Source organism: Oreochromis niloticus, linkage group LG15 (genome assembly GCF_001858045.2).
Source record: "Oreochromis niloticus isolate F11D_XX linkage group LG15, O_niloticus_UMD_NMBU, whole genome shotgun sequence".
Taxonomy (NCBI): domain Eukaryota; kingdom Metazoa; phylum Chordata; class Actinopteri; order Cichliformes; family Cichlidae; genus Oreochromis; species Oreochromis niloticus.
The window spans coordinates 12,858,991-12,886,743 of NC_031980.2; the positions used below are offsets into that span (position 1 = coordinate 12,858,991).

Sequence of the window (27,753 nt, forward strand, 5' to 3'; positions counted from 1 at the left end):
AACAGAAACGTGTCAAGCACAGAGACAAGAAGATACGATAACTGATGGAGGGGAACCGGCATTAAGAGAAAAATGGCAAAGGAGAAGAAAAATACAAGAAGATATGATCATAGCTCAGGAACCAAAACCTCAAATAAAAGCCAAGAATCAAAAACCTAAACACAGGGATAGTAAAGCAGTCCAAACAGGCAACAAAGTTTCAATAAAAACCGTACAGTAACCAAATAATACCACAAGAACTAAAGTTTAACATTACTGGAGTGAGCATAAAATCAAAATAGGGATCTAAACCTGAGATGCAAACCAAAGATTTCAAGTGTTAGATCCAATAGAAACCAAAGGGAACCCTGGGGACTGTGACCATTAATGTACAATAGATAGACTGGCTATCCATTTAGAGGAGGGGAATAGAAAATAAGATGACATGCTCAATAACTAGCTCGATATTCTGCATTTATAGCACATGATACAGTAAAGAGGAGAAATTTACTGATGCACAACAAGGTTTGGGGTGGACCAGAGGTTAACACTGTTATCTCACAGCAAGAAGATCCTGGGGTTGAATCCACAGGGCTGCAACCAAGCATTTGCAGCAATGAGTCTTTCACATCACTGTAGAGGAATTTTGGTACACTCTTCTTTGCAGAATTGTTTTAAGTCAGCCACATTACAGGGTTTCTCAACATGAATGGCCTGTTCAAGGTCATGTGAAAGCAACAGGATTCAGAGGTCGCCTTTCGTGTTTTGGATCATTGTCCTGCTGCATAACCTGAGTCTGCTTGAGCTTCAGGATACAAACATTTTCTCTCAGGATTTTCTGGTAGAGGACAGAATTCATGGTTCCATCAATTACTGCAAGTCGTCCAGGGTCCCGATGCAGCAAAGCAGCTCCAGACCATCACATTACATAGTGTGATACTTTTACATAAATGTAATGAGACTCAAACCTTCCAAAAAGTTAAACTTTTGTCTCCTCAGTCCTCAGAATATTTTCCCCCAAATCTTGTGGATCATCAAGATGCTTTTTGGCAGTTGTGAAATGAGCCTTTGTGTTGGTTTTGGTCAGCATGGTTTTCTCCTTAGAGATCTCCCTTCGATGCTATTTTTGCCTAGTCTTCCTTATTGTTGACTCACGAACATGGTCCTTCGCTAAGGCATGGGAGGTCTGCAGTTCTTTAGATGTTGTTCTGAGTTCTTTTGTGACCATCTGGCTGAGTCGTTGATGTGCTCTTGGAGCGATTTTAGGTGTGGCTAATGAAATTGAAATAAGCTTTTCTAAAGAATTTGCTTGATCAGTTTACTCATGATATAACAAATAAACAAAATTTTAATTTCAAAACTGCATTATATATTTAATTTGGTTATAATGATTTTAAACGTTTAACTGTGTCAAATATTCAAACAACTAAGAAATCAGGAAAAGGGGAAATGCCTTTTCACAGCACTCTAGGTTAGTCTAACTGATGGGTTTGAATGATTGTCTATGTGTTAGCCTGGTGACCTGTCCAGAGTATACTGTGCATCTCACCTTATAATCGCTGGGATAGGCTCCAGCCCTAGCGTGATCCTGAACTGTATATATGGACAATGGATGGTCTGGAAAAAATTAATAATAATAATAATAATATTAAATATAATAATGATAATAAAAGTCAACAGGAGTTGAGAATAATTAATTGGTAGTGAAAGAACTTATTATATGCACCTCTTAAAAGTGAGTTCCTGGACTGCTTGTGTGCTCTTACAAGCTTTTTTTCCCCATCCACTTTCTTACTTCCTAAAATTTTTGACCTTGAATAAAGTCACTCGTTTATAGTTCTTCCGTTATCTGACAGGAGAAACATTTAAGAGCCATAAATCACAGATTGCACAAGGCACTGAAAGTGAGGGTCAGTGATGACAAAGTTTTATGTGAAAGAAAATGAGTTTCTTTATTCTACCAGTTCACCTAGGTCTCCACAAGGGGGCAACCTAGCGCTGCTGTATCCTTGTTCCCCCTCAGGCCTGAAGGACAGCCAAAGCAGATTAATCACCTCAACACATCTGACTCACCAAAGAGACTGGTGTTTCTTCACAGCCCTCTCTCTATTCTGCTGCTCTTCTTTAATGGTCTCGCGCCTTGCTTTTTTATAACCATCCGTCTCATTCGCTTTCTCTCTACTAAGCACATCCAGGCTTGAGGGGGTCCATTAAATGAATTGTCTTTGTTTACAGTTTCTCTTTGTTACCACCATCATTTTCCTACACAGCTCCCCTTTTTCAAACACTATCTCTAGAGATGGCTTTGTCAAGGTCAGCTATTTTTATGGCGTGCGATACTGGAGGTATCACGGCAAGGCGATGATAAGACGAAGAAGAAGCCAGGGGAGCAAGGATAGAGCGAACCAAAGGATAAATACTGCTGGGCCTTTGCTGCAGACACTATAGCGAATGTTTTCAGGATGTCAGATGCAGTATGCAGGTCGAAGAGAGGAGAAGAGTACATATCTTGTCTGTCTTTCTCTCTATTCCTCATTCTTAAACTGCATGTTGACCTTTGTAGTACTGCCTCCAGGCTGTATGCTTTAACCTTTCCAGTTAGATAGAGGGGGCTACTACACTGGGAATACAAGATAAATCACAACTGCTGTCTGTTAATGCAACAGACAACAATACACACTTGCATGCAGGCACTGTTGAAACCTTTGTCCCTTCTCACAAAGTCCTCCTTGTCCCTACACACACACACACACACACACACACCCACACACACACACGCACCACACACACAGCTGGTAATTCCTCCATGAAGATGTTCACAGCATCAGTGCTCTGGACTATTACATCTACAAGCACACCCTAAATTATTCATCCTTTATTAAAATGCACTATGAGTAATGATAGCTATGAGTGTGTTTTTTGGGTATTCTTTTTACTGAGTAAAACACAGGGGTCATTAGAAGTCATTTCTGGTCAATTTTGTATGATCAACCATGCTCCAGAGAAAGACAAAAAAAAGAAGAAAAAAAAATCCCATTTACTTTCTGTGCATTGGGAATTCATGTTGAAAGAGATCAAAGGGGACAGACAAAGAGATGAGAGAATCGACATCTTCTCGTCTCCATTTGGCTCCCTATGAGAGGAGGAAAATTACTTTAAAGCCGCTGCCTTGATGAAAGAAAAAGACGTTATGCCTGATGTATTCCTCCAGAGGTGGAATCAACAGTATGAATTACTCAAAGGCAGAGAAAAAGAGGGGGGAGTTGGGGGGACATTTGTCTGAGAGAACCTAATGGGGGATTTTGGAGAGGAATGAAAGTACTATTTGACAGCAGCGAACAAAACATGATTCCCCCGTCAGGAGATGTGACTGGTTCAACACTCGACACTGTTATTTCCGGGTGCGTGCATAAAAATGCAGCAGATGTCATCAGATAGAGAGCTCATTTGCAGTATCAATCTAGGGATTTTATCAGACCGAGCGCCATCAACGCATCCGTCTCAAAATGTGATTTGGTGGTACATTCAGCCACAGCTCCCCTCTGCCCCCACACCACATCCCCCAACCCCACTTTTTCCCCCTTTTTTTCTGTAGAAGAGGTCACGAAGAGGAAGTAACCTCCAAACGTCCCATTAGTTTCTCTCACCCTTTCTCGAGCAGGCAACCAGCGCTGTCATTTTTCTGACAGAGCTGTCAAAGCATCTAGCCCACCATCCCAGTTACAGATAAAGCAAATAGAAATGAAAACATTGTCAGGGAAAAGACTCATGGGGTAACAGAGATGCCAGGAGCAGGGTGAATCACTTAGCAAGCTGTGCTCCTCCATTCTGCAGCTGCCACCCACCGCAACACATCTGCCACTGGGAAAAAAACACTCAGATAGAAAACCGCATCCAAACGAATTGCTACATGACACAAAAGATCACTTCTTTAAATTGAAATTCATTTGGAGTCAAAACGGGGTTCATCCCCCCAGGGCGCACGTGTGTGACTGCAGAAACCCACACACAGGTGGCAAAAGTGGAGGCTACATACAAACACACACTTTTTCTCACAAAGAAAATACACTTTTTTTTTTTTTTAAGGCAAGAGCATTCTTTGTGTGAGGCTAGTGGGTCTTCCAGCTCGCTGCCCAGGTGCTGTCTCTGGGCAGACACATGCCACTGGCTGGTCTTAATGCACATCAGATATCACTTTTCTACCAACAACGCCTGCCCAACTCTAGCTGCTGCAATTCCCCTTTTATTGCGTTCCCCAGGATTTCATATTGTACATGCTGAACTCCACAGAAAGGAGTCAAAGCTCATTTCTAGACCTGAAATGGAATCATTCACTGCAGACCAAATATTGCACCAAAAATTGCCACTAGCTTTGTTGATATGAGTCACATGGTAACAAATCATTAAATTACTTACACAGATGGAGAATGAGGGATGATTTGACATCGGAGGAAAGGGAAATAAAACGATGTGAAATGATTGAGTTTTTTTTTTGGTATTTTTTCACATGAGAGCAGCATTAGAGCACGTTGATTCATTTTTACTTTAAACATTCGCACAAAGACCCTATTGTTGGAGCTTTGTGAGGCAGACGCAGCGGCACTTGGAGCTCAGTGCAAACATGTTTAGCACTTTCACCAACATTTTATCTTCACTCATAAGCACTCAACACAAAGTACAGCCAAGACCCATGAGGATGCTTTCAGTTTTGCAGGTATTTGGTCTTTTAAGTAGGTCAGAGATTTACCCAATAGTGTGGAGAAATGAAAAGTAAAGTATATACAAAAGTCTGGAGTGAAGCATAAATGTGGTGTAAAATATTATGGAAATCCATGGAACATACACTCACCAGACACTTGATTAGTTAACCCAACTAGTACCAAGTTGATTCGCCTTTTGTTTTCAGAACTGCCTTAATGCTTTGTGCAGATTCTACAAGGTGCTGGAAATATTCCTCAGAGATTTTGGGCAGTATTGATGTGTTAGCATCACACAGTTGCAGCAGATTTGTCGGCTGCACATCAATGATGCAAATCTCCTGTTCCACCGCATCCCAAAGGTGCTTTGCTGGCTTGAGATCTGGTGACTGTCGATGGCATTTGAGTACAGCGAACTGATTGTCAAACCAGTTTAAGATTATTTGAGCTCTGGGACATGGTGCATTATATTCCTGGAAGCAATCATGAGAAAATGGGCACACTGTGGTCATAAAGGGATGGACATGGTCAGCAACAATGCTCAAGTAGACTGTGGTGTTTAAACAATGTTCGGGATATACTAAAGGGACCAAAGTCTGTCAAGAAAATATCTCCCATTAGACCAACAGCAGCCTGAACAATTGATACAAGGCAGGATGGATCGATGCTTTAAGGTCGTTTACTCATCAGACGAGGCAACATTTTTCCAGTCTTCTATTGTCCAATTCTGGTGAATTGTAGCCTCAGTTTCCTGTTCTTAGCTGACAGGATTGGCCCCCAGTGTGGTCTTCGACATTCAGAGATGCATACCTTGATTATAATGAGTGGTTGCCTTCCTATGAGGTCGAAGCAGTCTGGCCATTCCTCTCTGACCAACAAAGCATTTTACACCCACAGAAGTGCCACTCGCTATTTTCTCTTTTTCAGACTATTCTCCGTAAAACCTAGAGGTGGTTTTGTGGGAAAATCCCAGTAGATCAGCAGTTTCGGAAATACTCAGCTCATCTGGTACCAACAGCCATGTCACAGTCAGAGTTACTAAAATCTCATTTCTTCCCTATTCTAATGGTTGATTTGAACTTTAGCAGGTCATCATGAGTATGTGTACATGCCTAAATGTATTAAATTGCTGCCATATGATGGGCTGGTTAGCAAGCAGTGACTGGTGAGTGTATATCAGAACCACAAATGTTAAACCTGTGTTGGGACTCGAGGAAAAAAAATCATCTGGGAACCATGATGAGAAGTCCATATTTACAGACGAACCACGTAACAGTTGATGAGATATTTAAATCTGGACCGACTGGGCTGACTGACAACACTACCACCCCTGGAGCCGCTCTCTAATTAGCTAATAAAACTGTGAATGCATTACTACTGCATTACCCTAGTGAAAACTTCTTTATAAAAATCTCATTTTAACATGATGCAATGCTATTTTTGGCTCATACCATTGCTCACAGTTGCCTAATGCACCCATGCTCAGTGTAAACAATCTATTTAATTATCTCTCTGACAGAGGGCATATACCGAACTTCTTGTTGCCCCACGCCCACCATATGTAATAACTTTACAGGTACATGTGCTGCTAGTTTAAAAAAAAAAAATCAATGTAGATTTTTAATGATTCCTAATCTGGGATCCTGAATTGTTAAAAATCACTTGGAAATGAGGTGAAGAATATTCCCTACCTTAAAAAACCTTCCTTGGCAGGCTCTATTAGCTCATAATATCTGCACGACAAACCAAAGTCACATTCAGAAAGCAATTTTCTGTTCACAATGCAATCTTGGCCATTAATTGGCTAATGAACAAGATGTTATTCAAGGATACCTTTCCAATGAGCACTTAGGAAAAGGAGGAAGAGGACTTAATATGATGGAATAAGTGTGACAGACTAAATGGTTCGTGCTGAACGCATTGATGCATGCTCTGACCTTCCCTGTCAATCTGGAGGGCAGACAGGGTGGCCATTTATGTTGTTATGGTAGAGCTCAGGCTGCAGAAACAGTTTTCATCATTACCCCCCCGCCCCCCCAAAAAACCCTTGTCTGAAATCCAGAGCGGCCTCACTGTCCACTGCTGCCTGTGGGAAGGAAATAACAATAAACAATGAAAAACCAGAGTGTGTGCAGTGGAACATTCCTGGGCTATTTTGTTAGACTGCGCAGCCTCCTCATAAGCTGGAGATATTTTAGAAACTAGTAGTCAGAGAAAATCGTAAACAGACAGGCGGATGCAGTAATAGCTGGTGAGCAAGCTGGAAAAATAATTGGTTAAACCTTCCTACAGTCCTCGCTTTGATTTGATTTGATTACATAAATCAACCCTTTTCGCATTTTAGATTCAGATGTTTTATAACAATACAAGACATGGCTAGATACACACTGTGCTAGATGGCATCTGGTTCAATTAGCATATCCTGTTGCTTCCTCATTTGTGTGGAAAAGAACCCCAAAGTCTGGAGTAAAGCTAAGAGGCAAATCTACAATTATGACCATTTTTAATGACATTATTTGTAAAACCTTGCATGGATGTCAAATTCCACGAGCACACATCAGTTTCCCACAGTAATGTTCCCAAACTATTCAACCACTTGAGCTCACACTGCTAGATTTAGCCGTGTGTAGAAAAAAAAAAGAAAAAAAAATGACAAGCCACACTGGTAGATAGCTGACAAGTTAAAGGAGCATGTCTTCCCTGTCATTTTTCATAAAAGCGTAGATGCGGTTGTTTTAAAGAAGTCATTAAATATAGGGGAGCCACTCGTGTACAACACAGGTGTGGGCGTATTTGATTTTTTAAAATTTTTTTGTCTTTGAAATCATCCCTGGAATATCAGATCAGATGATTAACCGAATAGTGTAGGAAGACAGGGGCACTGGTGGAGTAACCTATCAGATATGCTTGTCATTTCACAACACGGAACAGAGTTAACAGACACAGAAGTGTTGTGGGGCCAAATGTGATGTGTCGCTTGGCGAAGAGAACACGCATCTGGAGACAATTAGTGGATAAATGATTCGCTCGGCCCACGAGTTATCCTCGAAAATTGCGCCCCAAGGTTGATCAAGTCCCTTTTAGGCACCGTGAGTGAAGCAACACCTGGCATTTGAGCAGAGGTGAGAGATTTACTATGTAGCACACGAGTGTCTCAAAGCTCCTAATTACGCCAACATCAGAATTACTGCAAATGCACAGTTTTATACATTCAAAAGCTGCCCATCAGTGAGGTTCCCCTTTGACTGAGGTCATTTTTGTCTGTTAGTGAGTCCTAAAAGTAATATTTTCTGAAAGCACTGAAAAATATCCAACAGTGCCGTGAGATTATTTCAACCAGTTTCAAAATGCAAATTGACTCATTTCAATATTTTTTTCACCTTCTGGTGCAGGAATGTGCATTAATAAATCAAACTTACTGATACCAACACGAAATATTAACAAACCCTTGGAACGAATCGGAAACATGGCCATACTGAGACTGAGCGTGATGTCATTCACGCAGTGTCAGATTATTTATAGAGCAATCAATCAATCAACCAATCAGGCCAACCCAATCAGGCTTGTAGCAGATTTACCAGTATGGATCCATACTGATAAGCTGCAAGGATATGCAGGGAGGGGAAAAAAGCTATAGTCAGTGTGAGGTAATTTAGAAGCAGTCATTCCACATTATATTGCTTGTCTACCAGACAGCAAAGAAAAGTGGAATTTTCAACTGTAAAATGCCTCGGTTAGTGTACACATCCAAGAGATCAATATCAAGCTTGTTTGTTTATGTTAAAGAAATTACTGCAGGGTATTTTTTCCTTTGGCTCTTCAAGATCAATATCTGTGTTACTTTTGGCTGTAAATATTTCCCCTAGTTTTGAAATAATACTTTTAGGACTTGATTCTGGTAAAAAACAAACAAACCCCAAAACAAACAAAAATAAAACAACTCATAATAAAAATAACAATTTTGCTGTATATTGGTGCTACATAACCACAGTTATGAACACCTTCTAGACGTAGAGCATTTGCATGTTTTACTACGTCTTTCATGGTGACTCATCATGGTGACTACCCAACTCTCACTGACAGCAGAACGGTTGCATTTTCTGGTTTTATTGTTTCTTACCTGCCAAAATCCACTACATCGTCTCCAGATAGTATATACAGCTGGCCCCGTGAGACTGGCAAGACAAAAGACTGAATCTCTGAAAGATGAGAATGATGAACCCTACACAGCAGAGTTTGAAGCCCCATAACCGCCAGTTGTCAGAGTTTGAGGGCTGAGTTGGTATCTGCTACATATTTTGTCCACAGAAGGGGCTACCATGATACAAAGTACTACAAAACTTTTTGTTCTTGTACAAAAACAAACATTTTTGTAGAAATCCTGCATTTTAAACAACAACTGATACAGAGTGAAAACTGCAGACTGTGCGCAAGGACCGACATGGATAAGGACTCTGACAGTATACATTTCTTGTAGAGGCTTTGAACATAATAATAGGCATGGCAGAAAGTTCTTTACAATGGCAGAACTTTGGCACGAGAAAGGCATTATAGAAGAAAATGATGGATATTTGACAAAGTCGGCATAGATGGTTCTCAAAACTAAATATCACTTTTATACATCAGTTCATAACAAACCATTTGGCACTGACTACTGTTCCCTTTGTTGGTGTAAGATTAGTGTTTGTTCAAATTATCTGAGAGAAACTCAAGCCACCGAGGAGAGGGGACCGATTGGGTCACACACACATGGAGGTAAGACGAAAGGGTATTGACATCAACAGAAAAACTACATCTGGTGTAAGTGTCACAATAGTTTTCCCTTCTGCACAGTTGTCAAGTGTGTCAGATGAGAGAGTGTGTGTGTCAGTGTGTGTGTGTGTGTGCATACATTTTTTTTCATTAGTTTTTTTTCGTGTGTATGTGTATGTTTAAGTCCACTTCTACTGTGGACTAGTCAAATGTTGTGTCACAAAACTGCTCGGCTCTTCTGTCATTTTACATATATTACCAACCAAACCCGTAAGTCCTTCGATTACAGCTCCCTTCAAAAAGTGAATGTCACAGTGAGGTGACACTGCTCAGGTATCTATATTTCCACAGGAAACATCTGTCTACATAAGCAAGTGGGTTCGAAAGGAATCCTGTTTGTTTCTTTGTATTTTTTTTTTATTTTATTTTTGTTTTTTCCCCCCCTGCTAAACTCAGTCTGTAACTAAGCCAGCATTAATTCAACCCTGTCTCCCCACTCGTGGTTTTTACTGAGGGGTGTAGTCCAGGTGTATTCAGTGTTCATGCCATGGTTTCCTTTCCTGGGAGTCTCCTGTCGTTAAACGTGTGCATGTTAATAACCTCCTCTGTCTTAACGATGACAGGTGGCTGAGGCTTTTGTTTGAGACGGCGTTGGCACTTTAGAGACACGCGCAGCTCGTCCATCATGGCACTGCAGAACGATCGCTGCAAGAAGGAAATAGAAAAGAAGAAGGGGGAAAAAAAGTTCAACACATTCTTGAGATATACAGTCATAGTGGACCATTTGTTCTTACTGTCTAAAAGAGAGTGAAAAGTATTTGCATTAGGAGGCGGGCAGAGTGGTTTTGGCACAATGAAACCGCTGGCTTTTAGCCAGGAGACTTGAGCGTAAGCCTGGCGTGGCAAAACGCTGATGACACCAGCGCACGTTTTACATGCATTTATTTACATGGCCGATAGAGGTTAGTTAACTTTAAAGTGCAGCTGCAGGTCATTTTAACAGCTTGCACAAATGACCTACAGGGTTGTTTAATGAGGGAGGGCTGGTGATGGTCTTTGTGCTGCATATTCTCTTTTAACCAGTGTCTTCTTAATGGTGGCATGAGGTCCTTTCTGAGTATCTCCAAGTTGTTTTTTATTTTCCACTCATGTTTTTGTAATGGACCTGTCCATATCATTTCAGTATTCTTGGGTAATTGCCACAGTGTCCTTTTTTCACCACCAGGTGGCACCATCACTGGGATATTCTAAATTTAGTGACTTTAATTCTACCAGAATCAGTCGATTTCTACATAAATTCAATTTCACTGCTTTACCATGCGTATCCTCTCGCCTTAATATGTTGTGTAACATGAAAATGCTTTTTTATATGCTGTACAATATGTTTCCTTTTCTGCCTTTTTCTTACTTGTGGTTCCAAAAGTACAGCAGGAGGTCTGACCTTCAGATGTAAAACCGGCTTTCAGTTTGAGTTCAAAGTCACACAGCCTTTTTACACGATTAAAAAAACAGGTCCTCCTTGATAAAGCTTATAGTTGGGGTTGGGTCAGGTGACCCTGGCTTAGTTATGCTGCTACAGACCCCAGGCTGCTCTTCCATCATCTACTGAACTCCTCCTTTCACTTTAACTCCCCATGCATATAGATGACAACTGCGTGTGATCAACTGTGTGTCTTTTTGCCCTGGTAGTTTCCCCGCTCTCCTCTCTGTCTCTATATCCTTCGCCATCTGTCTCTGGCATTCAGATTTTGGATCTGGGGTTACTAAACCCACCAAGCAGCAATTGTTATTATTGGTTGTTTCTCAGTGTTCATCTTTTCTCTTTTTTTCCTTCCCACTGTCACCACATACATTCAAAGGGGAATTGCTGGGCTTCCCTGCATTATTTTAAGCTTGAAAAAATGAGCCAAACTGAACTGTTTCTCCTCCTTCTTTTGTATTTATTGGCTTTATGTTGCTTTTATGACAAGCATATGTATGTACAGTACGGCGCAAAAGTCTCAAGCTGCCCCTCATTTCTTCAAAGTTCGCTATGAAAATGGGAAATAGGTGCGGTGATTTATTGAAACGTGCAAACACACATGGAAATATAATACGCAAGGCAAAAACGGTGTTTGTACAGTTCTAACAAGGTTGAAAGTCAATATTTGGTATGATCACTGTTATTCTTCACACAGTCTGAACTCTCTTAGGCAAGCTGTTTTGTAATTTCTTTATGCAGTCTTCATGTATAGCCTGTTGAAGGACATTCTTTTTCACCGTGTTTTACAGATGGCTGTAGACAGTTACTGTTCTCTCTGTACCTACTGATGACAGTCTGAACTAAAAATGTCAAATTTGTATTCATCACCCTGTAAGACCTGTTGCCACTGATTTTCAGTCGCATTCCTGTGTAATTCGGCAAACCTCAACCTTTTCTCCTTGTCTTTAAGAACGGCTTCTTGACACCTGCCCATTTACTGCGACCATTTCTGATGAGGGTTCAGTGAACATTAGATGGAACAACTGAAGTGCCACATACATCTCTTAGGTCCTGGTCTGGATTTTGTCCTGTTTCCTTTGGACCTTCCTTTGATATGCCAAGTTTTCAGCTAATAGTTCTTTGGGAAAAATCTTGTTGGTGCAAAAATACTATTTTATGCCAGTCAGACTGTGTTACGTTTTGTATTTTTCATAAATTCAACTATAGAGATGCCAAAGTGCCTAAAGATGCAATTTAAATTTGGTTCTTTGCTAAGTTATCTGTTATATGTAGACACAACACTGGTTAGGTGCCTCTTTTCTGCTTGAATGATTCATAAGTCAGTGTTAAGTGAAAAAGCAACCACTGTTGAAAGAAAAACTTTGAAAGACCTTCAGAAAGCCCAGAGTGCTATTGTTCAAGATTACTTGGAAACCACATGAAAGTCTGGCTTCTTAGAAGCAAAATATAAAAAATAAGGGGTGACTCATGACTTTTGCACAGTACTGTAACATAATTTGTAAGGATATAAATAAATAACAAAAAAGGATCTTGTGGTACTATTCTGGGAAAACAAAGGTCAACATGTTCAGTTTTATTTTATGTGTACATGCAATAAAATAAACCACTGAGTCAGTTTATATCGTGTAAGTGTGCAACAGCTACAGAACATGAAGCATCTATTCATTTGCTTTCGACAGAATATTTTGGGAAAACAAGCCTTCATTTAAAGGGTCTGATATGTCCTAGATTTCCCCTTTAAATCGTCACTGTCACACAAATGTCTAAATAGCGTTTCACAGCCATTTGCACCCTGCCAAGAACGGGATTCTGGGAGAAACATTAAACACTTGTAATTTGGCATGAAAGTGAAAAACCTAAAGAGACAGCATAAAGGACAAAGCATCCACTTCGGCAGATTAAATCCAAATATACTGCTACCCACTTTAAAACATCACAGTCTTATGCAACTTGTGTAATGTGAGCTTCTGTTGTCCCTGCATTATGTATGTGGTGTAAAATCCTATAAAATGTCAATATGCCCGGGCACCAACTTTGCCAAGTCAAATTCCCATACATTCCTTTTCTGATTATGCAAATGTAATTCAAATTCAAAGAGTGTAGGAGGAGAGAAGATAAAAAGAGGAGGGGGAGCATTAAAGTATGAAGCTATTATTTTTCTGTTTGTGTATGTGCGTAGGTGTGCGAGATGGATATCTGTAGGTGGCTTAGGGTGTGTTTTTTTGCAACATTTTTTTACATATATTTGTCTGCCATATGAATGAAATATTTTCTAGAGTCTGAAGGAAGACTGATTACAAAAGCAGACAGGCAAGAAGGATAACAGAAAATAAATTTTGAAAAACAATGAGAAGGAGGGTTTAAAAAAAAGAGAGAAAAAGCTGGTGATGTTAGGGTGGAGGACTCTGGCAGGGAGTAAAAAAGGAGAGGCTTGCTGTCAGCATGCAAATTACTAGCACCTTGTCAGCCTAGAGACTCTGGCATTTGCAAATTATCTGAATATTGTGACCCAGTCTTGCAGCTCTTGATTAATGATAGCTAAGATGTGCTGTGAAACTTTTGCAGCCCTTAAAAAAAGCAAGAAACTAATTACTGTTGCAATAAAGTAACACGCTGCTGCGCTGTGCTAATTCTGTAGAGGTAAATAATTAACAGACGCTATCAAAAGGACTCTCACAATTATCGGGAAACATCACTGCACGAGTTAAAGTGCACTAAAATACATACTCCACACTGTGTGATGAATCATGTGCGCTCAGTACGAAAATAGAGCACAAACAGAACAGCCTGAAAAATATTCAGAAACGTAACCGGGGGGATAAAGAAGCTGTGGATACAGTGCACTCTATGTATACATGGTGAATTAAAATAGATGTCGTCTTGTGCGACTATTTGTATAATACTGTTATGCTGGTGTTTGTGATGAAGGAGTTGCTGTAATTGTTAATTTATTGAAAGGATGATTCAATATGATATATGACTAAAAAACAAACAAAAAAACACCAACAAACATGTAAAACATTTTTTCCCCATTTAAAATCAGAAAGAAAATTATCCATGCATAGAGAGAAGTTAGTTTCAGAAAATGCCTGCTTGGTTTAGCAAATATTGACTGCTAAAAACTCACACAGGTTAAAGCACTGGGGGATTTCTGTCTCCACACCACAGGTCTATACCCATTATGAAGAGTGAGAGCAATTTAAGTAGCCAGTTGTTAAAATAAAAACAAGCTTGGTCTGTAAAAATGCACTTAAGAGCTATAAGACAAATTTTCATTTCACTTTCATTTCATGTCTCTTGGGTTTAGTGTCTTGTTTTTACAGTTTGATTCCTAAAATGGCAGAGTAAGAGAGGTGGACCCCTTTTGAGTTTTGGTTTTGTATTTTTCTTCATTTTTTCTTTATATTTAGATTCTCAGGTTTTAGTTTCCTATCTACTTCTGTTCATGGTTATTGTTTGGGTCGTATTTAATTCTGTGAGTTCTTGGATGGATTGTCTCATGTGCTCTATTTTTCAGTTTTACTTCCTTTTAAGTGTTAGTCATGTTAGTTGTCCTGAGCTCTGTTTCCACCCGTTCCCCATTTCTATTCTTCTGGTGTATGTTGATATTGTCTGAGCCTCCCTCTGTTCGTTTTTGCGTCACCCCTCATGCTTGTGCGTTTCCTTGCCTCTGTGTTCCATGAGATTTGGATCTTCTTCTCTTTCTTTGTGAATTACCAGCATTAAGACTGTGTTTTGAGATCACTTATGACTCCCTGAGTCCTTCATTTAGATCCCCATCCTGCCTGCCACACAGCCATACCTTGACACAAACACGCTACAGCAGAAGCCTAAAATCTCTTCTCTAATAGTGCCTGTACCTTTTCCAGCTGGGCGTTCTGCTTAGACTTGTAAAGGACCTCCCCCACAGCCACAAACACTGACAGCACAAGTCCCGCAGCCAGCACGATGAAGATCCCACCGATGTTCTGTACTCCCAGAGCGCTGGCCTCTTTGCTCTCCTCCTCGGGACACCCGTTGCCTCTCCACCACTTCTCCTTCATCATGTGCAGCTTGCCTTCCTCTTGCAGCTGCAGAATAGCTATCGTGATCTTGTCTCTGTATGGAGATCCTGCGAATACAAAAAGCGCATCGTGAAACTGGGAAACACAGATAATACTCATGTGCCTAGTATCGTCATTGTTGTGTTAGTGGGTGTAAGAAACACATTCAGGCTTGCATGTGATCATATAACCTGTCATGTTATTGTTAGCCGCTTAGAGAGAGTTTTTTTGTAAGTCCTTCTTCAAATCCCACTAATCCCCCATATTCACAGAGCTATTCCAAAATTCTCACTCCTCTCTGCAGTGTGTTTATTATAATGCACAGGGAGTTGGCAACAATAACTTGGCTTGGGGGAGCAGAGCTGCTGTCGATTCTCACAATTTAGCTGCTGTTTGCACAGGCTTTCATATGACAGAAATAGTCCCTATAAACAGAGGAGCCCAGTGAGGGGTACATTATATGGATGCATATATGTTTGGGATTATACATGTGCATTGATGATAGGGTTTCTGCATTGCTGTTTTTTGATGCATGTTGAGCAAACTCAAATCCACAGAAAGTGGGAAGGCGCCAGAATTAGCGACGAGGCATTAACGCGCAGCGGGCGCTGACCTGATCAAAGCGGGAATAATCGTTGCAGAGTAGCCGAGTGGGGTCATGTTCCTCTCCCATCCACAGCGTGTGCGACACAACACACGGCTGGGTTGATCCAGGAGCAGCGCATACACACTTTGCTTCAACCGGGCCAAGAAAGATTAATTCTTACTGTGAGCGTTCATGTTTCATGTTTTCACTGCTTTAAGAGCTTGTTAGTGTATTTATGCGATTATGGGACTCATGCATAATGAAGCCTGGGTGCACATATTCATTTCAGGCATTTGGCTCGTGTGCAAATTCAGAGTGACTTAAAAGAAACAAAGAATGTTAAAATAAATAAATAATAATAATTCAAGGATAATAGAAATGGTTTTAAAAGGGAAGAGAACATTTCGTGCCAGAACTCCAAAGGAAATGAACTGAGTCAGGCTCCAGGTAACAAGTACCATCATGCTGTTTGTTGATCTCATACAGTTTTGCCTGTCAGCCCCGTTAGTTGAGTCTTCCTCTGTCTCATCTATCATTAATCTAATGCCATCCATCATCCTTTCATCTCCAAATCTCTGTGTTTAGACTAACAAAAGAGACATTACTAGAAAACTGAAAATTACACAATGCCACTGACTTTGGAGCAGCATCTGTTTTTCTTCTTCTCTTATTTTGTAACCTTGTGTTTTTCTCCTCGTGCTGAGCTTATGAGTACACTGACATGATAAACCAGAGCAGACTTGCAACACACGGTATATTTCGTGCATTTCATACAGTCGATATGCAAAGCGCGTAAAGCACAGCCCCTTAGATGCAATTGACTATGTATGTGGGAAACATATGCCTGCTTCATTTGAAAAATCAGAGATCTCTCTAGTATCTGGGTCCCCTGATTCTGGCTCCTCTCATATTTCAAATGATTAATGATGGCTTAACAAAACAGGCCTTGGATAAATGCTAATAGGATGGGTCCTTAGAGAGGAGGATATGGAGAGCGGGGCCTGGGCGAATGGGAAAAGCGCCGTGCTTGACACACTGTGCATACACAACTACCTGACAGATGTTCAACACCAGAGATCATCCATCACTCCTACACTGTCTGGCCTCAAGTATTAATGCGATCACAGTTTAAGTCGATAGCAGTGGATGAAGCATTTGCGATTTGGGAAACCATCAAGCACTAAAAGGTTAAAATGTTATTATGTCTTGCTCTGCTTTATTGCTGTAAAAGCCCCATAGGGAATAAGCTGCTAAACATTGTTCAGGAGGCCAAAAGGTATGAGCCGGTGGCTAACGTGATAGCTGAAGTGCTCACATGGTTTTGAAAAAAGACACAAGGAGACCATCAAAAATAATAATAAAAAAACAATACAAATTTTTATATTCTGCCAAAATTACTGCTGAACTAATAAAGTAATCAAGATTCTGATCTCAAGATCTTTTTGCAGGCCATAATCGGCTTTATTTCTTTAATACTGAGCAAATAATATAAGGATTAGACAGAAAGAAGAAAGTGGGAAGTAATATTCTTCAGAGTGAATATTTATCTCTATATAAATGAAGAACCATTTATTGCTGAATTAACGTGTTGTGTTCCTATTTTATATATAGATATATATATATCTATCTGATATATAAATTATAAAGTATACTACTGCGTGAATAAAAAATAAAAAAGAAGTGATCCATGCTCCAGTCTCTATGTGTCCATTTCAAGGACATCAGTCTAAGTACTTCAGCACTTAGGGAGCCACAGTGGGCCTATATTTCACAGCAGCCCCTCAGCTTTGTTATAGCCACGGCAATCACGGCATCCCTGCAGATTCATAACCGCCCCATACTCATCAGCGGCAGCCCGGTCCAGATGCGGATGGCCAAAATTAATCCTCCGTATTTTGATGGCCTTCATATCACTCATGATAGATGTGACCATTACAGCTGGTAGCAGTGTTCTCTGTGGCCTCGTCAGGACCACTCTAACCTCTGTGACACTTGAATGGGAACCATCAACAGCTTTCAGTCAGGGTCCTTGGGAACGCCAGAGCTGTGAGCTGTGCATTGATTAACCCTGACAAACAGTGCTTTTAATGCACCAAACCTCTTATGATTGTACTTGTTTTTATGATACTTTTAGCTCATCTGCCTCATTCCTGGATAATGATGGTTTAAAATGTCAGAATACAACATTTTTGATGGGAGCTGGGTCAAAGCGGCTTCTGAAAACAAGCTCCTAGAGTTTGTTTTATACTCTCTGAAGTGCTTTTTAGTTGTGTTTTAGTGCTGAAATTAATGCCGGTGTCAAGTAAGTCAAAGGGAATTGCACTGAACTGACACTCACAGTGTTGCCTTACGTGAACATAAAATAAAATGAAAACAGACCATTAAAAGTATTTGTGAAGAGAGTTTGATACACGATTCCTGCCTCTGAAACAATCTTGTGAGAAAATCACCATGAATAGAAAGATCTTGCCGAAGCAGTGAGTCATTTTAACCTCATCCATAAACTCAACCTTCTAGGCATTTCACTTTTCATTAAGCTACACCTTTTACACCTCACTGTGTCTAACCATTATACCAGTGACCTCACTGATAAAGATCAACCTTTCCCTTTTCAAAGCTTTCCATCATTCCCACAACACACCTTAATGCGTCTCACAGTATCTGCAGTATCTGCAGACTTAATCCGAGTGGCTTCTAGCACAGAGGCATGCAGAGGTCGTTTACCCATAGGTGTTCCCACGCCGTAGGCTCTGGAATCTATGAGGCCTCCAATCTGCGTGAGGTTGCAGTTGCGCTGGGTGACAAACTCAATGGTGGTGGACTCCATAAGGAAGGCATAATCTGAGGTAAGGACACGCTGGATGCCTTCCTCCACGTTCTTAACCATCACAGATTGCCTCCTGCTGTTCATAAACTCCCACATCTTGTCATAGGTAGAGATTTTTGTCTTCTGCAAGTAACCAGAGAGTAGGATCTGAATGAGACTCCAAGAAGTATTAGGAGAAAATATCATATCATCATTTGCAGCGTGTTTGGGACCTATTATGTTCATTTCCAGCTGCACATTTTTTCTTATTCATAGACTATAATAGCTTTGCATGACTCACAGTTCAAAAATAAACCCTATTTATTTTCTTCTGAGGCTTTGAGGAGCTGCTAAGTTCTTACGGTCCTCCCCCTTTACGGCCACCTTCTGTTTAAGGTTTTTATTGGCTTCCCGTCACAAACAGAAGACTGCAAATTGATGAGGCTGCTGTGCTCGAAGCCGGGTGCCTGAAATGACCATCAAGTGTATCTCTTCTCTGAGACATCACGCATGTCCAAGATAGAAAAACCTGTCTGTAGCAAAGCATGAACCTTGAGCTTTTTAGCTGTTTGTGTACAATTTTGGCCATGTTACAATGATCATCCAACATTGTCACAGAAACTCAGGAAAAGCATCATAGGTCCATTTTAATGTCTGAAAAACGATATGATGAAATGATGATATTAATATTTCTATGATGAAAAGAACTCAAAGTTTTAATCCTGGCGATTTAGATGAGCCATAAATACGACTTTTCTTTTGTTATAAATCAAGCTCTGCTTTTATAGCTTGTATTTTTCATTCTCACATTATATAAGTACCTTTCAGAGTGTTTTTTTTTTTTTTAATGGTGGAGGCTCTTCATGCTAAATTGAAATTGCCTAGCTTTGCACAAATGATTCACTGGAGGCAATTCATATAATCTGGTTTATGTTTAATTTATTGTTACCAGACACTTCCTAATGCTGCTGCATCAGGCGCTTTCAACCAGGGAATTACTGTACGTTTTTCACTGTGAAACAGTCACATGAAATGCACTGTCTTTTTGATGAATATTGCATTTATAATTTAAAACAAATATATATACGATATGGGCACAAGGACCGGGCCAAATACATGTTACCTACTGCAGTGGCTGAGCCTTGGAAACCCATGCCAAGAAGCTCCCGGCACACAGTTTTTGTGCTGATGTTATTGCCACAGGAGGTTTGTATGGCGTTATTTCAGTGCCACTATTCTGAGCGCACGTAAAAAAATATTGCAAGTGCAAGTGTTGCATTTTGAGGAGAAATTTATTTTGAGCGTACAAAAGCTGAATTTGAGTGAACAAAATTCATTGCTGCGTGCAAAAAATGTATTTCAGTGTTTGCGCTTATCCATATACACACACACAATAGCACCCCCTCTCGCTCAGTTTTTTCATTTGCGCTTGCTCGCAATGTGTTGCTTGCGCTCACAACATTCTCTGCTGCAAGCGCTCAACTCTCTGTACACCGTTATAAGTGTGCCACAAAACCAACCAATCACAGACTTGGTTTCAAAAATTCTGATTGGCTCTTACAGTCTCCAATCAGCTCGCTAGCTGCTGCATTCCGGAAACAGTCCGAAATGTAGCTAAATCCAGCTAAACTCAATTTAACCCCAATTTGCGGATAATATCTTTAATTATTTTATTTTAAAATATATTATTTGTTAAGACTATCGTTGGTGTAGTATAATGTAGTTGCATTATACAACCATGCCAACTGACTCTCCAAATTATATTTGAGTAGCTCTCTTTTATGTCGTCGAATACTGAACAGCAGCACGAAAACAACATGTCCCGGCCACATGTAAGTAATATAAAATCATTTTGTACATTATTATTCGCTTGATAACTGACGTTAGCTAATTTGCAAACTATGCAAACTTGAAAAATGATGTACCTCATGTAGTTCGTTTTATGGGTTGTTTATTTTTGTCTGAGATACGTCATTTCATTGTATTTTTCTAACTACTTGTCCATGTTTGCTGCTTTTAACAGGACATACTGAGACAGCAAATGATGCATAGACTCCTCTCTAAACTGGAAGCTGCTTTAAACCAACAACCACTAAATCTGGATTATTTGGAGTTCTTGACTCGTCATGAGCTTGTTCTGTTTGAATCTTTCTCTCAGCAAATAGGTGGTCTGTCAGAGATTACAGAGGCTCTACAAAATGTTCATCATCTGGTTCAGTGTGAAATTAACATCACCTCTGTGGGAATTATTGAACTGGAAACAGAAGTTGGTCTGGGACCTGGCCACCCCAAAATCGTACTAGAGAGAGAAAAACTGAAGAACTTGTTGGACACTCGGCTGCCAGTCAGCTGCATCGCTAAATGTCTTGGTGTTTCAAGAAGAACAATCTTCAGGAGGATGCAAGAATTTGACTTGTCTGTGAGAGGAACATACAGCACAATGAATGACCAAGAGCTGGACAACATCATATCGACTATCAAAAATCAGATGCCAAATGCTGGCTATCGAATGGTTCAAGGACATTTGGTTTCTATGGGTCTCCGTGTTCAGTGGTGGAGAATGATGGCCTCCATGCATCGAGTTGATGCTGTTGGGATCTTCACACGGATTACAGAACTAGGCTGTGTTGTGCGAAGAAGCTACTCGGTGCGAAGCCCTCTCTCCCTTGTCCACATAGACACAAATCACAAGCTAATAAGGTAAAATACCCACTTATATAGCTCTAATAAAAGTTGGGCAGAAAGATGCACGTTATACTTTAAATCTGTTTTAATCAACCTTATCTGATAGGTCTTTCAGTGTGTTTATAATATTTTAAAAAGCACTTCATATTGTAATATTAAGTAAAAGGATTACAGGATGTGTAACAAAAGCAGTAATATTGTTAATTGTAAATTTTCTTGAGCAATTATTTACACTTTGTATATCGATATTTTCCATGATAACAAGCCTATCAACACATAATATGGTAAGTGCTACTGAAAACTTAAAAAAAAATCATGACAAGGGAACTAAAATATTTAGTCTCATTGAACTTATCCACTTTCACATATAAAAATGTTGGTATTATTTTCAGCACACCTGACAAGTGTCCAGTTTAAATCAGTGGCAAGTTTGGTTACTGAAAAATGTATTTTCAATGTCTTACATGTTCTGCAAATCAAGCCTTAGTGAGATTGTTTTCCCTCTGAAACAGGTACAATGTTGTGATCTTTGGTGGAGTGGATGGCTACTCAAGGAAGGTAAATTTAAACTGTTATGTAGAATATTTGGTAGTTTTGAAATGAGAGCTGTATTAGGTTATTTTTTTATGAACATCAATTATTCAGCAAGCCAACATAGTGGACGATTTGCAATTTAAAAAAAAAAATTATAATCAGTTCTTTACAAAAAAAAGGTTCAACTAAAAGGCCATTTTTATTTTTTGATAAGTACTACCAATATTGATATATAGACTACTCAAGCTTTGAATTATGGTTTTGAACATAGAACCGTACAATGTTCCTTGAACACTTATTATGGAACTGCATTATTAACTGAAAAACTATACATGATCTGAAACCAGATCTTTAATTTTCCATTTGTTTTTACTGCAGGTCCTGTACTTGGATGCAGCAACTAACAACAGGGCAAAAACTGCATTCTCATTTTTCCTGAGATCAGCCCAGCTTCACGGCTTGCCATCAAGGTTTAATGCCCTGATCAAATTTATATGCTAGCAACAAGTTTCATTAAAGACAACTTCCTTAAAAATGTATTTTTATCATAGGGTTAGGGCAGATCAAGGAGTAGAAAACCTGGACATTGCACATTTCATGTTTGCCACAAGAGGAACAGGGAGAGCGAGTTTCATATCTGGAAAGAGTGTCCACAATCAGAGGTTAGTCTTTTGATGTTTTTTTTATATTATTATTGACTGCATGGGTAGATTGTTGTAGCAGTTCTGATATTGATTTAAAGCATATAATACCATAAATCCAAATTCAAATGTATTTACAGAGTAGAACGACTTTGGCGTGATGTCTGGATTGCAGTCACTAGCAAGTACCATGATGTTCTTCACTCACTTGAGGAGGATGGCCTGCTTGACATTTCAGATGTCATTCATCTCTTTGGTGTCCACTACATCTTTGTCCCTCGACTCCGAGCAGATCTTGTCACCTTTGTTGGAGGATGGAATAATCATCCCCTCAGGACAGAAGGTGGTCTCACTCCTGAACAGCTCTGGTGTATGGGACATCTACAAGAGCTGGACGACGGCGAGAGACTTGAGGTACCAGATCATAGTTTTTTGCTCTTCTGAAACTCTGCTCTTCTGAAATTAACATATTAAACACTTGTGGCACATCTGCGAGATGCTTCTGGTGATTTTATACATTCTTGCCTATCAATTACCACTAATGTAAATCACAGTAAGAAGAACATGAAACAAAGGCATTCTTTTTAAATTGTTGTATTTATTGGAAAAAACGCTTACACAAAATAACATTACTCCCAAAAGTACCTATTCTGGAATAATGACTATTATATATGTTTGTGGATTTGAAGGAGCTTCAGGATCCAGGTATTGACTGGGAGAGTGCTGTACTGCAAGAAGAATCTAACAGCACAGTTGTGGTTCCTGAAATTGAATGCCCACTGGATGAGGAAACCCTGGAGGGACTTCAGAGAACAATTAATCCCTTGGAACATTCAGAATCTTACGGTCGTGACCTGTATATACAATTCTTGCTACTGGTGTCAAACCAACAGTGACACTTAAGATGGACGTGAAAGTCAACGCTCTTTTGTTCTCAAATACTGGATTTCTTTGTTTCTTTGTTGAAAGATTACAGATTACAATTCAGATTACAAGTAGACAATCAAACAAAGCACTTGCTTATTATCTATCAACGTAGGACCCTACACAAGTTTTGAAGTCTTATCATTTTCATGAAACAGCTACGAACATCTTAACAGCTAATGTTTAGAAACATTTTTACTCATTTAGTTTCCAAATTACAAGACAACAATGTGTTAAACTCTGTGGAATCCACCACCATATCTAACTGCTGCACTCATTATGGTTTTAAACATTGTGTAAGTGTCCAGATGCTGCACTGGAAAAGTCACAGTACAAGTGCATGCACTCACAACTGGGTAACAAATTGAGTGATCTCCCAGCCGCTCCTTACATTCGTGGTCAAACTTGCATGTTATTTTGAAATGTCTCTTTTCATCAGGAAGGATGGGAACATGGGACTGGCCGGTCATCCACTGGAGCACATGCTGGACAGCAAGAGACTCTGATTTTTCACCACCTGCACCGCCTGTGTTTCCATCTGTGATGTTTGAAAATGTTTCTGAAGTCTTTTCTAAATAAAAGCAATCTGGATTACAATGTTTTAAATTAACAACTAAGAATACTTCCTAGTGCCCTGTATGTTAAAGCAAAATATTTAACAGATGCATACGGTATATATACACAATACTATAGGTATATACAGCTAATACTATATAGTACCTGATGCTTCAATCTCCTGCAAGAAATCTTGCAAAAAATTTATGATCTTCCTCTCAGTTCTCTCCCTAGATGTCCCCTTTTCACTGAAATGTGGTTGGCAGCTCATCATAATGAAATCAGCGTCTGGCTGTAAATAAGGAAATAAAGTAGATTATATTATAGATATATTGTTCATTCAAAACTAATAAATAAATACAGGATAACTACAGTACAGATAAGTGGACTGTCTTCGGATCAGACTGAAGCTGCTATGTTAATACTTACTTTGAGGATTTTCCCAGGCACAAACAAACTGTGGCAAGCTTCAGGATTTACAGCCATCAGGTTCACAAGACCATACAGTTCCATGCCCTTTCTGAGCTGCTGTAGCATTGGAATCAGTCTTGTTGTAGAGTGTAAGACAATGGCACTTAAAGAAAACAAAACAAAATGAAAAACTAGTTGGGGATGGGTTAATGATCTCTCTGACTTTTTCTCGCTTACCGTATCATGCTTTCCTTACTATCCATCTTTATCTGGTTTGTGTATCCACAGGTGACAATTTCATCAGCCCACAACATCAGAGACTGTATGTCTGCTGCATCTTCAACCTGGAAATGTATAATGTGAAAGAGGAAATACAGAAGGTTAAAAGTGTTTAAAAACACCATACTCATAATATATCATGTGCCAGAGCTAAACCAGGTGCTCACTTTGCTGATGAGCAGGGAAGATTCCACATCTGCAACATCCTCCTTAGACAGACAGCTGAAATCAACCTCTCCTGAGCAGAGGAAATTGTAGCACCATTCTTTGAAAAAGGCAGGAGATGGGCCTCCTTGGGCGAGGCTGACTGCAATTATTTCACCAACAGTTCTGTGTAGACAAATGATTATAATTCATTTTCAGGTAACATTTACAAAAATATCGGATGCGTATTAAATGTAATACACAAAGCTCGTATGTAACCAACCTGAAGTTTTCATTATCAAGATCGGTCAGAGAATACTTGGGGTTTTTGCCCTTGTTCTCAGGTCCTTCAAAGAATCTGCTTTCAATACCTGAAATCATGTCTTTCATACAAAAAATATCCGCATTTTTAAGTTATCCATTATTTTTTGACACTAGGACAAAACAGGTAATAGGCAACTCACCACTCAAAAACTCTTTCCTAAGTGCTCCTGTATCCACGCCTGCCTCTCCAATGAAAACCACCCTAAGAACACTGGTGGGAGATGCAGATTTTTTTCTCTGCCACTGGAGAATGCCTCTGTCTGGAAGGTCTTCTCTGTCCACACACAACTTAAATTCTGTTGTGGTGTCGACTTGTTGTTCAAGGCAACGCAATACATCTTCCACGCTTAACAAAACAGGGTAGAAAACATCCTAAGTTCTCAAAGAAAAATAATCATCTTTAGATTAAAAGAGGCTACCACATTAAACTTGATTAGAACTTATCGCAGCATGTTCTGTGCAACAATCTTTAACCATAATTTAAAGTAGTGTGATCATAAAATGTTTTATATGAAATTAAAACCCAGCTATTGTTTAAAAGATCTTACACATAATTTTAACAAATGGTTCTGCATAATAGTGTGTATATGAACTATAATAGAGCAAAGATTACCTGTCTGTTGTGCATACTGAAGTTTGAGTTGGTGTGCATGTAGTTTGGTCATTTTCTTCAGGCACCATGCATTGAAAGCTGTTGACGAAACAAAGTAAAAAAAAAAAAAAAATACATATGCTTGCGTGGACTGTTACTGATTAACATTTTTTCATAAACGGCTGAAAAAAGATTACCTATCCCCACACAGACTTGCGTGGACTGTGATCTCATCTTCAGGAAAGTCCTTAGTGCATATTGGACAAATAACCTACAATTTCAAAAAGGGGGTACATGTTATGCATAGTGGGAAAAAGATCATTACCGATACAAAATTTATTGTAGTTACTATGGTTTTTAGTAATTTGCTAGGTTTACCTTGCATTTGCGTTTCACAATGCATAACTCAGATTCCTGCAGAATTAAAAAACAGTAATTGTGATACTATATTATTTAATTAAAATTGCTCATTTTGACTTCATCAAAATTGTCTCACCTCATCATCAGTCTCATCAGGAGAGAATTTTCCTTTGCACGTATTGATGTGTACTGCAAGCATCTGCAGAGGCATAACTTCATTACACTGGTAACATAACTTCTTTGGCATCTTTGAAAAGTGCTGTGAGTCGGGAGGTAGAGGAGATGTGTCTAATGTTTCCTGAAGAGGTACAATGTAAAAAGTGGATTTGCCACCTCCTGACACAGCTTTCAGTGTTTTGACAGAATATCCTTCTGTTTCAGGTGGAATTACAGTGAGCTTTCGTCGACCACTCCCACCTTTATTGACAGAAAGATAGCACAAACAATCAAGCAGCAAAAGTATCAACTACATAATTCTAATGCAGTATGAGCACGCAAGAATGCCCAAAACACACATAAAAACTGAATTAACAACAAACCTGTTGCCTTATGCAAGAGCCATCCTCCACAAAGATATTCCATTTTTGGAAAGGTTTCTTCCAGAAGTCTTGAAATCTTAGTTAAAAACACAGTTAAGCAGAATGAAACACTAAATGGACTGTGGCATATGATTCAGGCTAAATGCGTCTGCCAATGACTTATTTTAATACTGACTATACCTTACCTCTGCATGGTCACCATCTTCTGGAAGAGACACGGTTTGTCTCCCCATGCCAGCTTGTAGGAGTTCAAGCTCCTCAGCTGGCAAAGGAGTGTAGGATGTGTTTTTTGACAGCAAATAAAAACTGAGGCCTGTGGTCTTACTGCCTGCCTTGACAAGCTGTTTAGTAGATGTTAAACATCTCTTTTTACCACGGCTCAAGTTTGATTTGAAATGTCCTGGAAATGATCTGTGGGATGAAAATGCATGAGTTTAAAAAAATGCAGTGTTGCATAACATAAGGGTTATTGTTTAATAAAGTTATTAAATATGACACCAGTCCTTAATAGCACATTTTAATTTAGAAATCAATGTTGATAAATCGATAAACCAAATAACTGTAACAGAAAAGATTGCAAAACGTTTAGAAAAAAAAAACACACACACAAAAAAAGCTAACACCTTGTCATCTCTTGCTGGATAGTCAGAGTTCTAGGCTCCGGCTGCCCACTCTCTGTTGGCCTCCCTGAAGGATTTGTGGATATGTTGTTAAGCAGCAAAGACACCAGATTTCTTACTGCTGACTCAACTGCACCATTACCCTAAAAAGCATGATTGGGATACACTGCCTCAGTAAGACAACTACGCTGGTAATTACCCATTAGGCTAGCTTAAACTCTACAGCTGCATCTGTAACTACAATTTCACGGCATATTAAACAGAAAGGACAGCAAATTACTAAATTCACACAAAAAAAATTAAACTCACCTGATACTGTGGTGTAGTATTATTGGAGCCATTATTTGATTCTGCCATCTCTTCTTTGGCTGCAGAGTAAATCAAAACTCCCTCTATCTGCAAGAAGCGAGGCTGAGTGGACAGTGTTTCCGGTGTCCGGAATGCAGCAGCTAGCGAGCTGATTGGAGACCGTAAGAGCCAATCAGAATTTTTGAAACCAAGTCTGTGATTGGTTGGTTTTGTGGCACACTTATAACGGTGTACAGAGAGTTGAGCGCTCGCAGCAGAGAATGTTGTGAGCGCAAGCAACACATTGCGAGCAAGCGCAAATGAAAAAACTGAGCGAGAGGGGGTGCTATTGTGTGTGTGTATATGGATAAGCGCAAACACTGAAATACATTTTTTGCACGCAGCAATGAATTTTGTTCACTCAAATTCAGCTTTTGTACGCTCAAAATAAATTTCTCTTCAAAATGCAACACTTGCACTTGCAATCTTTTTTTACGTGCGCTCAATATTT

General features: G+C 39.6%; 3 protein-coding genes across 8 annotated transcripts in view; 1 reads left to right on the plus strand and 2 right to left on the minus strand.

Annotated features, from left to right (window-relative positions):
- Positions 1-7,162: 7,162 nt before the first annotated feature.
- Positions 7,163-27,753, minus strand: part of LOC100702227 (glutamate receptor ionotropic, kainate 2) — a 73,215-nt gene continuing 52,624 nt past the window's right edge. For both annotated transcript variants that reach the window (XM_013266128.3, XM_005463225.4), the window contains exons 14-16: positions 18,265-18,490; positions 14,772-15,022; positions 7,163-10,133 (exon numbers count right to left, since the gene is read on the minus strand). In XM_013266128.3, coding sequence (XP_013121582.1) covers positions 9,969-10,133; positions 14,772-15,022; positions 18,265-18,490 — 642 coding nt within the window. In that variant the 3' untranslated portion in view covers positions 7,163-9,968. The remainder of the gene's footprint in view (positions 10,134-14,771; positions 15,023-18,264; positions 18,491-27,753) is intronic.
- On the plus strand, positions 19,759-23,136 carry LOC109194880 (uncharacterized). The gene is made up of 7 exons (XM_019346179.2): positions 19,759-20,178; positions 20,370-21,046; positions 21,544-21,589; positions 21,944-22,035; positions 22,117-22,227; positions 22,347-22,620; positions 22,896-23,136. Exons 1-7 carry the CDS (start codon positions 20,128-20,130, stop codon positions 23,100-23,102), a joined length of 1,458 nt encoding a protein of 485 aa, XP_019201724.1. The 5' UTR covers positions 19,759-20,127; the 3' UTR covers positions 23,103-23,136.
- Positions 22,785-27,635, minus strand: LOC109194879 (G2/M phase-specific E3 ubiquitin-protein ligase). 5 transcript variants are annotated; one of them, XM_019346175.2, is made up of 15 exons: positions 27,264-27,630; positions 26,958-27,097; positions 26,520-26,745; positions 26,335-26,410; positions 25,932-26,212; positions 25,814-25,849; positions 25,633-25,706; positions 25,457-25,534; positions 24,984-25,189; positions 24,803-24,902; positions 24,543-24,705; positions 24,334-24,440; positions 24,115-24,259; positions 23,851-23,977; positions 22,785-23,668 (listed from the first exon to the last, which is right to left on the minus strand). In XM_019346175.2, exons 1-15 carry the CDS (start codon positions 27,309-27,311, stop codon positions 23,364-23,366), a joined length of 2,112 nt encoding a protein of 703 aa, XP_019201720.1. In that variant the 5' UTR covers positions 27,312-27,630; the 3' UTR covers positions 22,785-23,363. The 5 variants fall into 5 exon arrangements, with proteins under 5 accessions (XP_019201720.1, XP_019201719.1, XP_019201722.1 ...); XM_019346174.2 differs by having other exon boundaries at positions 22,785-23,701; XM_019346177.2 differs by having other exon boundaries at positions 22,785-23,701; positions 26,958-27,021; positions 27,264-27,627.

Coding starts and splice junctions, on each gene's coding strand:
- LOC109194880 (XM_019346179.2), top strand. CDS start 20,128: ATGTCGTCGAATACTGAACAGCAGCACGAAAACAACATGTCCCGGCCA. Junction 20,179..20,369: donor ACAACATGTCCCGGCCACAT/GTAAGTAATATA, acceptor TGCTTTTAACAG/GACATACTGAGACAGCAAAT. Junction 21,047..21,543: donor ACAAATCACAAGCTAATAAG/GTAAAATACCCA, acceptor CCTCTGAAACAG/GTACAATGTTGTGATCTTTG.
- LOC109194879 (XM_019346174.2), bottom strand. CDS start 27,311: ATGGCAGAATCAAATAATGGCTCCAATAATACTACACCACAGTATCAG. Junction 24,260..24,333: donor AGTAAGGAAAGCATGATACG/GTAAGCGAGAAA, acceptor GTTTTCTTTAAG/TGCCATTGTCTTACACTCTA. Junction 23,702..23,850: donor GCAGGAGATTGAAGCATCAG/GTACTATATAGT, acceptor GCTTTTATTTAG/AAAAGACTTCAGAAACATTT.